At 42.4% G+C, this 15,274-nt stretch overlaps 1 protein-coding gene across 1 annotated transcript in view; it reads right to left on the reverse strand.

Annotated features, from left to right (window-relative positions):
- Nucleotides 1-15,274, reverse strand: part of CCDC60 (coiled-coil domain containing 60) — a 230,793-nt gene that overhangs the window by 50,155 nt on the left and 165,364 nt on the right. The window contains exon 4 of the mRNA XM_040416015.1: nt 221-421. Coding sequence (XP_040271949.1) covers nt 221-421 — 201 coding nt within the window. The remainder of the gene's footprint in view (nt 1-220; nt 422-15,274) is intronic.

Genomic DNA, 15,274 nt, shown 5'->3' on the forward strand with positions numbered 1-15,274 from the left:
AACTTGGAGAGGTGCAGAGATTCTGCTGAAATCCACAGCCGGCCCATAAATAAAAGACTCTGGGGACCTAATATATGAATCCCTCTTTTTTTTTCTCTAGCATTTCATGGCTCATTGGCTCATTTGCAATGTACTTTAAAACTTCTGAGCCAACATGGCTGACATTGTGTGTCTGGTATATGGACAAGAAGCCCAAAAAAAAAAAAGGTAAAGAAGTCACCTTGTCTTATTATCTGGTTTACTCATTTCTTCGTCTTCCCCTGAGCTATCCTCGCTGGAGTCCCTGAAGGGCTGCGGTTCAGTCCTGTATTTTTCCTGTAGCAGGCGTTGTTTCTTTTGTGCTTCCAATTTTTTCCGCTCTTCCTCTTGTTGGAGAATATGAAAGTAACCCCGGCCTTGTTTTACACTGCTGATCAGCTTCCTGCCAATAAAACCACAACAACATAGGAGTCTTGATGGTGTATACAATCTCTATAAGTATTAGGTAAATAAGTATTGAACACGTCACCAATTTTCTAAGTAAATCAATTTCAAAGGTGCTATTGACATGAAATTATGACTAGATGTCGGTAACAACCCATCCAATCCAAACCGTAGATGTCCATAAATTATGTGTAGTAATGAGAAATGACACAGGGAAAAAGTATTGAACGCGTGAAGAAAAGAGAGGTGCAAAGAGCCATTGAAAGTCACGACACCAGCTGAAATCTATCAGTAATTAGAAAGAAATCCCACCACTTGGCGAAAAATGTTCAGCTGGTTCAACTGATGGCCTACAAAAAGGTGTCTCATTACCAAGATGCCACACAAGAAACATCTCATGATGGGAAAAACCAGTGAGATCTCTCAAGACCTTCGCAACCTTATTGTTGCTAAACATACTGATGGCATTGGTTACAGAAGAATTTCTAAACTACTGAAGGTTCCAGTGAGCACTGTTGGGGCCATAATCCAAAAGTGGAAAAACCATAATTTCACCATAAACCTGCCGCGACCAGATGATCCTCGCAAGATTTGAGACAGAGGAGTGAAAAGAATTATCAGAAGAGTTGTCCAAGAGCCAAGTATCACCTGTGGAGAGCTACAGAAATACCTGGAATCAGTAGGTACAATTGTTTCAAAGAAAACAATAAGTAATGTACTCAACCTCCATGGCCTGTATGCACACTCACAGCGCAAAACTCCATTGCGGAACAAAAAACATGTTCAAGCGTGATTAAAGTTTAATCAACAACATTTAGACAAGCCTGTGAAATACTGGGAGTATATAGTCTGGTCGGATGAGACCAAAATGTAACTCTTTGGATACCATAATACACAACATATTTAAAGGTCAAAAGGCAATGCATATCAACCCAAAATCACCATACCAACAGTGAAGTTTGGAGGTGGGAACATCATGGTGCGAGGTTGTCTTTCAGCATATGGCACTGGCAAACTTCATATAATTGAAGAAAGGCTGAATGGACAAATATACCAAGATATTCTTGATAAAAAAAACTGCTGCTATCTACCAGGATGATGAAGATGATCCCAAACACACAGCCAAGAAAACTCTCATTTGGTTTCAGAGAAACAAAATAAAGCTGCTAACATGGAACCTTCTGGATTTGAAGAGTATTAGGGCCCATTCACACGTCCGCAAATGGGTCTGCATCCATTCTGCAATATCGTGAACGGCTGCAGACCCATTCATCTCTATGGGGCGAGGAGAAATGCGGAGAGCACACTATGTGCTCTCCGCATGCGCATTTCTGGAGTGCGGCCCCGAACTTCCGGGCTTCGGCCCCGAACTTCCGAGCTACGGATCCGCAAAAAAATAGAACATGTCCTATTCTTGTCCGTAATTGCAGACAAGAATAGGCAGTTCTATGGGGGGTGCCGGTCGGGTGTATTGTGGATCCGCAATACACTACGCATGTGTGAAAAGACCCTAAGTGTGGAAGAATGGGCCAAAATCACACCTGTGCAATGCATGCGACTAGTTTTTCCATACAGGAGGTGTCTTGAATCTGTCATCACCAACATAGGCTTTTGCACGAAGTGTTAAATATATTTCGGTAAGCATGTTTAATACGTTTTACTGTGTCATTTCTCATTATTACGCATAACTTAATTTATGGACATCTATGGTTTGATTTCTTTGCCTGTGTGGATTGGATGGGTCGTTACCGACCTCTAGTGAGAGTTTGATGTCAATAGCACCTTTAGAAATATATTTACTTAGAAAATTTGTAACGTGTTCAACACGTATTTCACCCGCTGTGTGTGTGTGTATATATATATATATATATATATACTGTATATATACACTCACCTAAAGAATTATTAGGAACACCTGTTCTATTTCTCATTAATGCAATTATTTAGTCAACCAATCACATGGCAGTTGCTTCAATGCATTTAGGAGTGTGGTCCTGGTCAAGACAATCTCCTGAACTCCAAACTGAATGTCAGAATGGGAAAGAAAGGTGATTTAAGCAATTTTGAGCGTGGCATGGTTGTTGGTGCCAGAAGGGCCGGTCTGAGTATTTCACAATCTGCTCAGTTACTGGGATTTTCACGCACAACCATTTCTAGGGTTTACAAAGAATGGTGTGAAAAGGGAAAAACATCCAGTATGCGGCAGTCCTGTGGGCAAAAATGCCTTGTGGATGCTAGAGGTCAGAGGAGAATGGGCCGACTGATTCAAGCTGATAGAAGAGCAACGTTGACTGAAATAACCACTCGTTACAACCGAGGTATGCAGCAAAGCATTTGTGAAGCCACAACACGCACAACCTTGAGGCGGATGGGCTACAACAGCAGAAGACCCCACCGGGTACCACTCATCTCCACTACAAATAGGAAAAAGAGGCTACAATTTGCACGAGCTCACCAAAATTGGACTGTTGAAGACTGGAAAAATGTTGCCTGGTCTGATGAGTCTCGATTTCTGTTGAGACATTCAAAAGGTAGAGTCCGAATTTGGCGTAAACAGAATGAGAACATGCATCCATCATGCCTTGTTACCACTGTGCAGGCTGGTGGTGGTGGTGTGGGGGATGTTTTCTGGGCACACTTTAGGCCCTTTAGTGCCAATTGGGCATCGTTTAAATGCCACGGGCTACCTGAGCATTGTTTCTGACCATGTCCATCCCTTCATGACCACCATGCACCCATCCTCTGATGGCTACTTCCAGCAGGATAATGCACCATGTCACAAAGCTCAAATCATTTCAAATTGGTTTCTTGAACATGACAATGAGTTCACTGTACTAAAATGCCCCCCACAGTCACCAGATCTCAACCCAATAGAGCATCTTTGGGATGTGGTGGAACGGGAGCTTCGTGCCCTGGATGTGCATCCCTCAAATCTCCATCAACTGCAAGATGCTATCCTATCAATATGGGCCAACATTTCTAAAGAATGCTATCAGCACCTTGTTGAATCAATGCCACGTAGAATTAAGGCAGTTCTGAAGGCAAATGAGAAATAGAACAGGTGTTCCTAATAATTCTTTAGGTGAGTGTATATATATATATATATATATATATATATATATATATATTAAAAAAAATGTGCAGTTTGTACACATCAATTGACCATGAGTTGGGTCTTCAGGCTGTACAAAGGTGTCTGATGCAATCTGACTATACTGAGACCTGTCAACATTTTATTTTGACATTATTGAAATTTGTGTTAACCAAGAATTATTTTTTATTTCAAGACGATTTCTTTGTACAGTTGCATAGGGTCCAACGTGGTGCCCACTTATGCCAACATCTACATGTCCCACCTTGAGGAGTCGTTTGTCTATGGCAGCCACCACTTCAGACATGTTCTGGGGTGGTGGCGCTATATTGATGACATCTTTTTGGTGTGGATGGGCGACACGTTGGGCCTCCTCGCGTTCCACGCATACCTCAATGAAATCGACCCCACTGTGAAGTTTACTGTTGTCCATTCGACTCAGAAACAACAATTTCTGGATACAGAGGTTCAGGTCGAGGGACAGGGTTTAACCACTGATTTGTATGTGAAAAATACTGATAAGAATACTCTGTTACGCTTTGAAAGCCACCACCCACACTTCATGGTTCAGTCGTTACCCTACAGCCAATTCCTTCGTGTTAAGAGGATTGTGAGGGATAAATCCACCAGGGACTTACATTTTATGGAAATGAGCAAGAAATTTGCAGTTCGAGGGTATCCCAAGAAACTCATTGCAGAGAGCAGGTTGCGGGTTGACACTAACCAGGCACAGACTCCCTGCAATGAAACTACAGTAGCCCCACGATTTCCTTTTATCTCACAGTATTCTGCTGACAGTCTGCAATTTGCGTCTGTCATCAGAAAACATTGGAAGATTATTGGTAACAGTTTCCCTCAGATTGAGGAGTTTCGGACACCCCCACTTTTTTCCTACCGTAGGGGGCGGAACTTGGGTAAAAGATTAGTCAGGTCTGATGTGGGCAGCAACAGGACCACTGTGAGGTCACTTTGTGGCTCCACACGGACTGGTTGCTATCCATGCTACCACTGTGTGAATTGTTGCCTCATGCTCAAGGGGGACTCTTTCCTTAATCCAGTGACAAATAAAACAATCAAGATTGCTCAATACTTGACGTGTGATTCGTCCCACGTGGTCTACCTACTGTCATGTCCATGTGAGGCGTGGTATGTTGGGGAGACCACGTGGGATGTCAAAACACGTTTAAACCAACATAGATATTCCATTAGGAAGGAGAAAATGGATTTGCCAGTCTCCAAACATTTTAAGGAGGCGGGTCATTCTGAAAAAGACCTTAGGTTCCGTGTATTGGAGCAGGTACAGATGGGCAGACGTGGTGGTGATAGGAAAGCTCTCCTTAAAAAGCGAGAATTATTTTGGATATTCAACTTTGAAGACACTTAAACCAAACGGCCTGAACGTTGACTTCAGGGTGAACTAGTGGTGTCTCTCCCCGTGTGCCGTGTTGTTCTCCTTCCCTGGTGTAGTCCTTTTCGACATGTGTGTAAACGACTAGGCTTATAGTTTATAAGTATATTATACAATGAGTAATAATTTCTCTTTCTTATAAAATTATTTTTAGATTCAGCTACGAGTTACAACTCCAGTGGGCATCTGGTGTGATGATTTGAGCATCGCGGCCTTACACCAGCTATCCACATTCCGTTTTTTTGATACATTGTTAACAATTATAGGATGGCCACGTTTATATAGTACTATACATGTGTCATGCTGAGGGAACAAAACTGTCTGATGCCACCTCTTGGTTAATACCTTGTAAGTCAATGTCTGGCTCACAAAAAAAGCCTTCAAACATGACTCCGAAAGGAAGGAGGCTCTGGTTTAGCTAATATCACAAATCCTGTTTTAAGGCTCTAACTGGGTAGCTACCTCTAGGTGGCAACAGAGAGAGTTTTCATCCTGATGGATTAGATCTAATTTGCACAACTTTCCGAAGAAGACTCCATATGTAAGTTGGATCTCCACAAGGAGAAACAGTACCCTTGGCCAATTCTTCGTAAAGTTCTCTGATTTGTTACTACATTGATGTTGTACATCAGTGATTTTCTTAGCACTGAATACTAGAAAATGACAACAGAATGATTAAAGCGTTCTCAGGGATTAGAGAAGGGGTTGTCTTTTCTTAAAACCTAATTTCCGTTGGATATGTCTACTACTGCAGCTAATATCCAATTAAACTAAATGGAGCTGAGTTACAATGCCAGACAATGGCCATGGAGACAAGTGACACAGTTTCAGCTTAAAGAGGACATATCACCACAAGATGCAGTACAATCTGCAGCATGTTATAGAGCGGGAGGAGCTGAGCAGATTGAAAAAAGATTCAGTAAACGTGTAATTTGTGTATTTTAATCTCTGCTTTTTCTGACTTCAGTTGAACATGGGGGAGGTGTTATCAGTGATTCGTATAATTGTGTACAAATGTGTACAGCTGTCAGTTATTAATAGCTGTTCACAGGGGTGGTCTTAAAGGGGTTGTGTCACTTCAGCAAGTGGCATTTATCATGTAGGTAAAGTTGATACAAGCCACTTATTAATGTATTGTTATTACCCATATTGCCTCCTTTGCTGACTGGATTCATTTTTCCATCATATTATACATGGCTTGTTTCCATGGTTACGACCACCCTGTAATCCAGCAGCGGTGGTCATGCTTGCACCCAATAGGAAAAAGCGCTGGCCTCTCTGGTGGCTGGGAACGTGGGAGCGCACATAGGCTGGTGCTTTTTCCTATAGTGTTCCAGCACGACCACCGCTGCTGGATTACAGGGTGGTCATAACCATGAAAATGGGAGGTGTACTGTATAATGTGATGGAAAAATGAATCCAGCCAGCAAAGGAGGCAATATGGACAATTTAATACATTAGTAAGTGCAATGTATTAACTTTCTCTACATGATAAATGCTATTTGCTGAAGTGACACAAACCCTTTAACCCCTTAAGGACTTAGGACGTATCGGTACGGCATGGATCCCGAGTCCTTAAGGACCCATGACGTACCGGTACGTCATAACTTGAAATCTGTATTCCGGCGCCCGAGGGTTTAATCGGAACGGGATTTCGGCTGAAATCATTCAGCCGGCATCCCGTAACAATGCAGGGGGGGGTCATTTGACCCCCCCGCATCGGTGATCGCAGAAAACCGCAGGTCAATTCAGACCTGCGGTTTGCTGCGCTTTGTGCAGTTTCTGATCCCCGCGGGCCCTGACCGCGGGGATCAGAAGCTTTAGTGTCCCTAAAATATATATTTTACACCCCCCCCCCCTGCACCCCTGCATGATTTTTTGCCGGCGGGTGGTGCAGGGGGGGAGTTGTGGGCGGTGGGGGCGGTGCGGGAGGCGGGCGGTGCGGCAGGCGGGATCGCGATCCCCCGCCCGCCTCCCCTTGTATAATCGTTGGTCTCTAGTGGGTATACCAGGGTGCCAGCACATTGCTGGCACCCTGGTATAAACGGCTGACATCGATGATGCGATGTCAGCCGTTTAACCCTTTCCATACAGCGGTCCGTACGGACCGCTGTATGGAAAAAGTTAACAGTAAGAGGGAGCTCCCTCCCTCTCCCATCGGGGGGCTGCTGTGCCTTTGCAGCCCCCCGATGGAGAGGGAGAGAGCCCCCAGACAGTCCCCCTCAGCCCTGTGCTTACCCTTCCCCGTCTGCGAAGTTCTGACAACTACTGAGCAGACGGGGAAGGTTCCCATGGCAACAGGACGCCTCTCAGGCATCCTGCTGTCCATGGTGCTGAACAGATCTGTGCTAAAGGCAGAGATCTGTTCAGACAAAGTGTAAGTAAAATACAGTACTGTACAATATATATTGTTCTGTACTGTATTATACAGACATCAGACCCACTGGATCTTCAAGAACCAAGTGGGTCTGGGTCAAAAAAAAAGTGAAAAAAAGTGAAAAAAAAGTAAAAATCCCAAAACACATTTATCACTGATTAAAAATGAAAAAAATAAAATTCCCTACACATGTTTGGTATCGCCGCGTCCGTAACGACCTGATCTATAAAACGGTCATGTTACTTTCCCCGCACGGTGAACGCCATAAAAATAAAAAAATAAAAACTATTAGGAAATTGAAATTTTTCCCACCTTACTTCCCAAAAAAGGTAATAAAAGTGATCAAAAAAGTCGCATGTACGCCAAAATAGTACCAATCAAACCGTCATCTCATCCCGCAAAAATCATACCCAAGATAATCGCCCAAAAACTGAAAAAACTATGGCTCTTAGACTATGGAAACACTAAAACATGATTCTTTTGGTTTCAAAAATGAAATCATTGTGTAAAACTTAAATAAATAAATAAAAAGTATACATATTAGGTATTGCCGCGTCCGTATCGACCGGCTCTATAAAAATATCACATGACCTAACGCCTCAGGTGACCACCGTAAAAAAATAAAAATAAAAACGGTGTAAAAAAAGCAATTTTTTGTCATCTTACGTCACAAAAAGTGTAATAGCAAGTGATCAAAAAGTCATATGCACCCCAAAATAGTGCCACTCAAACTGTCATCTCATCCCGCAAAAAATGAGACCCTACTTAAGATAATCGCCCAAAAACTGAAAAAACTATGGCTCTTAGACTATGGAGACACTAAAACATTTTTTTTGTTTTAAAAATGAAATCATTGTGTAAAACTTACATAAATAAAAAAAATTGTATACATATTAGGTATCACCGCGTCCGTGACAACCTGCTCTATAAAATTACCACATGATCTAACCTGTCAGATGAATGTTGTAGATAACAAAAAAAAAAAACGGGCCAAAAAATCTATTTCTTGTTACCTTGCCGCACAAAAAAGTGTAAAATAGAGCAACCAAAAATCATATGTACCCTAAACTAGTACCAACAAAACTGCCACCCTATCCCGTAGTTTCTAAAATGGGGTCACTTTTTTGGAGTTTCTACTCTAGGGGTGCATCAGGGGGGCTTCAAATGGGACATGGTGTCAAAAAAACCAGTCCAGCAAAATCTGCCTTCCAAAAACCGTATGGCATTCCTTTCCTTCTGCGCCCTGCCGTGTGCCCGTACAGCGGTTTACGACCACATATGGGGTGTTTCTGTAAAATACAGAATCAGGGCCATAAATAATGAGTTTTGTTTGGCTGTTAACCCTTGCTTTGTAACTGGAAAAAAAATATTAAAATGGAAAATCTGCCAAAAAAGTGAAATTTTGAAATTGTATCTCTATTTTCCATTAAATCTTGTGCAACACCTAAAGGGTTAACAAAGTTTGTAAAATCTGTTTTGAATACCTTGAGGGGTGTAGTTTCTTAGATGGGGTCACTTTTATGGAGTTTCTACTCTAGGGGTGCATCAGGGGGGCTTCAAATGGGACATGGTGTCAAAAAACCAGTCCAGCAAAATCTGGCTTCCAAAAACCATACGGCGCACCTTTCCCTCTACGCCCTACTGTGTGCCCGTACAGTAGTTTACGGCCACATATGGGGTGTTTCTGTAAACTACAGAATCAGGGCCATAAATAATGAGTTTTGTTTGGCTGTTAACCCTTGCTTTGTAACTGGAAAAAAAATATTAAAATGGAAAATCTGCCAAAAAAGTGAAATTTTGAAATTGTATCTCTATTTTCCATTAAATCTTGTGCAACACCTAAAGGGTTAACAAAGTTTGTAAAATCAGTTTTGAATACCTTGAGGGGTGTAGTTTCTTAGATGGGGTCACTTTTATGGAGTTTCTACTCTAGGGGTGCATCAGGGGGGCTTCAAATGGGACATGGTGTCAAAAAAACAGTCCAGCAAAATCGGGCTTCCAAAAACCATACGGCGCACCTTTCACTCTGCGCCCCGCTGTGTGCCCGTACAGTAGTTTACGGTCACATATGGGGTGTTTCTGTAAACGGCAGAGTCAGGGCAATAAAGATACAGTCTTGTTTGGCTGTTAACCCTTGCTTTGTTAGTGGAATAAATGGGTTAAAATGGAAAATTAGGCAAAAAAAAGAAATTCGCAAATTTCATCCCCATTTGCCAATAACTCTTGTGCAACACCTAAAGTGTTAACGAAGTTTGTAAAATCAGTTTTGAATACCTTGAGGGGTGTAGTTTATAGAATGGGGTCATTTTTGGGTGGTTTCTATTATGTAAGCCTCGCAAAGTGACTTCAGACCTGTAGTGGTCCCTAAAAATTGGGTTTTTGTAAATTTCTGAAAAATTTCAAGATTTGCTTCTAAACTTCTAAGCCTTATAACATCCCCAAAAAATAAAATATCAATCCCAAAATGCTACAAACATGAAGTAGACATATGGGGAATGTAAAGTAATCACAATTTTTGGGGGTATTACTATGTATTACTGAAGTAGAGAAACTGAAAGTTTGAAATTTGCTAATTTTTCTAAATTTTTGGTAAATATGGTATTTTTTTATGCAAAAAAATTAACTTTTTTGACCCAATTTTAGCAGTGTCATGAAGTACAATATGTGACGAAAAAACAATCTCAGAACGGCCTGGATAAGTCAATGCGTTTTAAAGTTATGAGCACTTAAAGTGACACTGGTCAGATTTGCAAAAAATAGCCAAGTCCTAAAGGTGAAATAGGGCTGAGTCCTTAAGGGGTTAAGTTAAAAAAAAAAAAAACAGATATACAGTTTAAATGTATAAATTAAGGGGGTCATTTATTAAGCTGGAATACGCCTACTTCAGGCGCAGATTGCGGCACTAGGAAGCTGTCATACATTTAGAACTGGTGGAGGATCCGCCGAAGTTATTAAGAGGCCGGCGCCACTTCACAACTTCGGCAGAACAGCCTTCATCTTATGGGGTTTATTAAAACCAGTCTTAATAAATGTGCCCCATAATGTATAAATTATTATCAATCTACTCAGCTCCTCCTGCTCCATAACATGATACCTGTAAATTGCATTGTATTTTGTGGTGACAGGTTAAACCTGGAAAACCCCTTTAATAATATCAGAAGCTTCAACATAAAAGGACTATTGAAGTATTTTATTGTAAAGTATATTTAAATGAATGCAAATTAAAATAAGAAAATAAATGGAGGCAGGACGTATTCCTATAGAACGGACATCACATTAATACACAAGCTGCTTAAACCTTAAGCTCATTCTCATGTATTTATCCTCCTGTCACTAACTCTTTTAACTTTGACAATATAAAATATGCAGTCAATCCGCTAGATTTTCACTAGTTTCATTTTTTTAATGCCCTATCTTACGGTTAATTCCTCCCCCTAAAATAATATCTCGTCATTTTTTTTTCCTTTCACCAGGTTGCTTATCTTCTCATGGTAGTATCTCAAAATTCAAATTACTTTCATTGCCTTGGGGCAAAATTTATTTTGTTTGCATTCCTGTGTATATATCTCTTACGGTTGAGGATAAAAAGTGACATGTAAACATTTGCATACAGATGACTTTAGAAAACAGTCTTGTCTTCAAGCACAATTCTGAGTCTGGAACTGATGAAAACTTCGATTGCATCAAGGCAAAACACATGACATTGTTGGAAATTCTCCATGTGCGATAACACTCCATAGTCCAACCATATCTGTAAATCTTTTCTGTTCTACAATCTAATTTAGTTTTGAACATTAAAATATAATGCTGGACTAATAGACATATATAGATATGGTCACTGTCCGGAACCACAGCTAGCAAACTCAGAAACGGTTACCAGTCTTCCTTAACCACTCTGGTTTATAGAAAGGTGAGGTTACCCCTAGGTTCTTCACCAGAGGCTATAGCAGGGTGCATGGACTTGGCTGCAAGGGACACAGGATAAGGTTGTGGAGTAAGGTAGCAGAAAACTGGTGTGGGTACACTAGAAGAAGACCTACCAGGTTCTATAACCGAGGTGCAAAGAGTAGTAGATAAGCAGGGTCAGAACCAGAAGAGAAACAAAGAGCCCAAACAGCAGATGAGGGGTTAATCCAGAAACTAGCCACAGTCAGAGTACCGGGAGAATCACTACAAGCCAATACAGGAGACAAGGGGTTAATCCAGAAATTAGCCACAAACACAATACTAGGAGAATCAGTAGAAGCCAATTCAGCAGATGAGGGGAATCCAGAAAACAAGCCACAGTCAGTACACAGAGAGAAAAGGAGCAAGTCTTGAGTTCAGTATAAACACAGAGGTACAGAGCCAGGGCACATACAGTGGGGGAAATAATTATTTGACCCCTCACTGATTTTGTAAGTTTGTCCAATGACAAAGAAATGAAAAGTCTCAGAACAGTATCATTTCAATGGTAGGTTTATTGTAACACATTTGTGCTCCTTCCATTTTCGAACAATCGCACCAACAGTTGTCACCTTCTCTCCCAGCTTCTTGCTAATGGTTTTGTAGCCCATTCCAGCCTTGTGCAGGTCTACAATTTTGTCTCTGACATCCTTGGACAGCTCTTTGGTCTTTCCCATGTTGGAGAGTTTGGAGTCTGCTTGATTGATTGATTCTGTGGACAGGTGTCTTTTATACAGGTGACTAGTTAAGACAGGTGTCCTTAATGAGGGTGACTAATTGAGTAGAAGTGTCTAACCACTCTGTGGGAGCCAGAACTCTTAATGGTTGGTAGGGGTTCAAATACTTATTTCACTCAATGAAATGCAAATCAGTTGCTATCTTTTATTTAAAGTTATTTTTTCGATTTTCCTTTTGATGTGCTATCTGCCACTGTTACAATAAACCTACCATTGAAATGATACTGTTCTGAGACTTTTCATTTCTTTGTCATTGGACAAACTTACAAAATCAGTGAGGGGTCAAATAATTATTTCCCCCACTGTATATACAGTCACCAGTAGATGGCAATGAGAGAGTAGTAGACTTAAATCTCCTGTCTAGCTCCGGGATTGGATGATTAGTCATGAACCTGATTGGCTCTGCATCCAACCTCAATGAAAGGTCGAATAGCCAGGGATTGACTAGTCAGCATGGCAACACTCCCAAAACAGCCATGCACAGAATTTTGGCTGGACAACAGATTTCTTAAGGCCCATTTACGTGGGTAGATTATTGGAAATGATCATTCATACGAAGGCTTGTTACTGATAAACGGCCAATGAAAAGGGGACGCTGTTCTAAATGTTCTTTTTCTTCAATCTTAAATGCACATCAAGACATTCATAAAATACAAGCTATTTACATGCTGTCATCCACACATAACCTCATCACATGGATATCATAGATAGGGAACTTAGCAGTTCACTCAGTCTGCCATCCTGATGGTTGGACCATTCGACATACTGATCAGTCACATCGTGGCCAGTCCAAATTTCATATGATATGTACACCTTTGTACAGATTTTTTTTTTATTGTTCACTTGTTTCCTAAATGCAAAATCAAGCAACTTTCTAATCAGTCGTCATTAAAGCTTGTCTACCATGCTGATGTAGTCTATGTAACTCCTTCAAATGACTACTGTGCTTTTTATACAGATTAGACAGCACACTGCTCCTGGCTGCTCTCTACTCTATCCTCTCCTTTCTCTTACATTAGCACAGTATCAGCAATACTAGCAGGGAGGAATGAATTCTGCACAGCACACTTGGCTGCACACTAAGTTGTATAGTACATGCAGGGGAGGCAGAGAGATCTCACACACAGACGAGAGCAGTATAGACAGAGGAGGAATACCACAGCAGAGTCTGCAAGTGAGGAGGAGAGATCTCACACACAGACAGGAGCAGTATAGACAGAGGAGGAATACCACAGCAGAGTCTGCATGTGAGGAGGAGAGATCTCACACACAGACAGGAGCAGTATAGACAGAGGAGGAATATCACAGCAGAGTCTGCATGTGAGGAGGAGGAATCTCACACACAGACAGGAGCAGTATAGACAGAGGAGGAATACCACAGCAGAGTCTGCATGTGAGGAGGAGAGATCTCACACACAGACAGGAGCAGTATAGACAGAGGAGGAATACCACAGCAGAGTCTGCATGTGAGGAGGAGAGATCTCACACACAGACAGTAGCAGTATAGACAGAGGAGAAATACCACAGCAGAGTCTGCATGTGAGGAGGAGAGATCTCACACACACAGGAGCAGTATAGACAGAGGAGAAATACCACAGCAGAGTCTGCATGTGAGGTGGAGAGATCTCACACACAGAAAGGAGCAGTATAGACAGAGGAGGAATACCACAGCAGAGTCTGCATGTGAGGTGGAGAGATCTCACACACAGACAGGAGCAGTATAGACAGAGGAGAAATACCACAGCAGAGTCTGCATGTGAGGTGGAGAGATCTCACACACAGACAGGAGCAGTATAGACAGAGGAGGAATACCACAGCAGAGTCTGCATGTGAGGAGGAGAGATCTCACACAGACAGGAGCAGTATAGACAGAGGAGGAATACCACAGCAGAGTCTGCATGTGAGGAGGAGAGATCTCACACAGACATGAGCAGTATAGACAGAGGAGAAATACCACAGCAGAGTCTGCAAGTGAGGAGGAGAGATCTCACACACAGACAGGAGCAGTATAGACAGAGGAGGAATACCACAGCAGAGTCTGCATGTGAGGAGGAGAGATCTCACACACAGACAGGAGCAGTATAGACAGAGGAGGAATACCACAGCAGAGTCTGCATGTGAGGAGGAGAGATCTCACACACAGACAGGAGCAGTATAGACAGAGGAGGAATACCACAGCAGAGTCTGCATGTGAGGAGGAGAGATCTCACACACAGACAGGAGCAGTATAGACAGAGGAGGAATATCACAGCAGAGTCTGCATGTGAGGAGGAGGAATCTCACACACAGACAGGAGCAGTATAGACAGAGGAGGAATACCACAGCAGAGTCTGCATGTGAGGAGGAGAGATCTCACACACAGACAGGAGCAGTATAGACAGAGGAGAAATACCACAGCAGAGTCTGCATGTGAGGAGGAGAGATCTCACACACACAGGAGCAGTATAGACAGAGGAGAAATACCACAGCAGAGTCTGCATGTGAGGTGGAGAGATCTCACACACAGACAGGAGCAGTATAGACAGAGGAGGAATACCACAGCAGAGTCTGCATGTGAGGTGGAGAGATCTCACACACAGACAGGAGCAGTATAGACAGAGGAGAAATACCACAGCAGAGTCTGCATGTGAGGTGGAGAGATCTCACACACAGACAGGAGCAGTATAGACAGAGGAGGAATACCACAGCAGAGTCTGCATGTGAGGAGGAGAGATCTCACACAGACAGGAGCAGTATAGACAGAGGAGGAATACCACAGCAGAGTCTGCATGTGAGGAGGAGAGATCTCACACAGACAGGAGCAGTATAGACAGAGGAGAAATACCACAGCAGAGTCTGCAAGTGAGGAGGAGAGATCTCACACACAGACAGGAGCAGTATAGACAGAGGAGGAATACCACAGCAGAGTCTGCATGTGAGGAGGAGAGATCTCACACACAGACAGGAGCAGTATAGACAGAGGAGGAATATCACAGCAGAGTCTGCATGTGAGGAGGAGGAATCTCACACACAGACAGGAGCAGTATAGACAGAGGAGGAATACCACAGCAGAGTCTGCATGTGAGGAGGAGAGATCTCACACACAGACAGGAGCAGTATAGACAGAGGAGAAATACCACAGCAGAGTCTGCATGTGAGGAGGAGAGATCTCACACACACAGGAGCAGTATAGACAGAGGAGAAATACCACAGCAGAGTCTGCATGTGAGGTGGAGAGATCTCACACACAGACAGGAGCAGTATAGACAGAGGAGGAATACCACAGCAGAGTCTGCATGTGAGGTGGAGAGATC

The sequence above is a fragment of the Bufo bufo genome, chromosome 2 (genome assembly GCF_905171765.1).
Source record: "Bufo bufo chromosome 2, aBufBuf1.1, whole genome shotgun sequence".
In the NCBI taxonomy this organism is placed as follows: domain Eukaryota; kingdom Metazoa; phylum Chordata; class Amphibia; order Anura; family Bufonidae; genus Bufo; species Bufo bufo.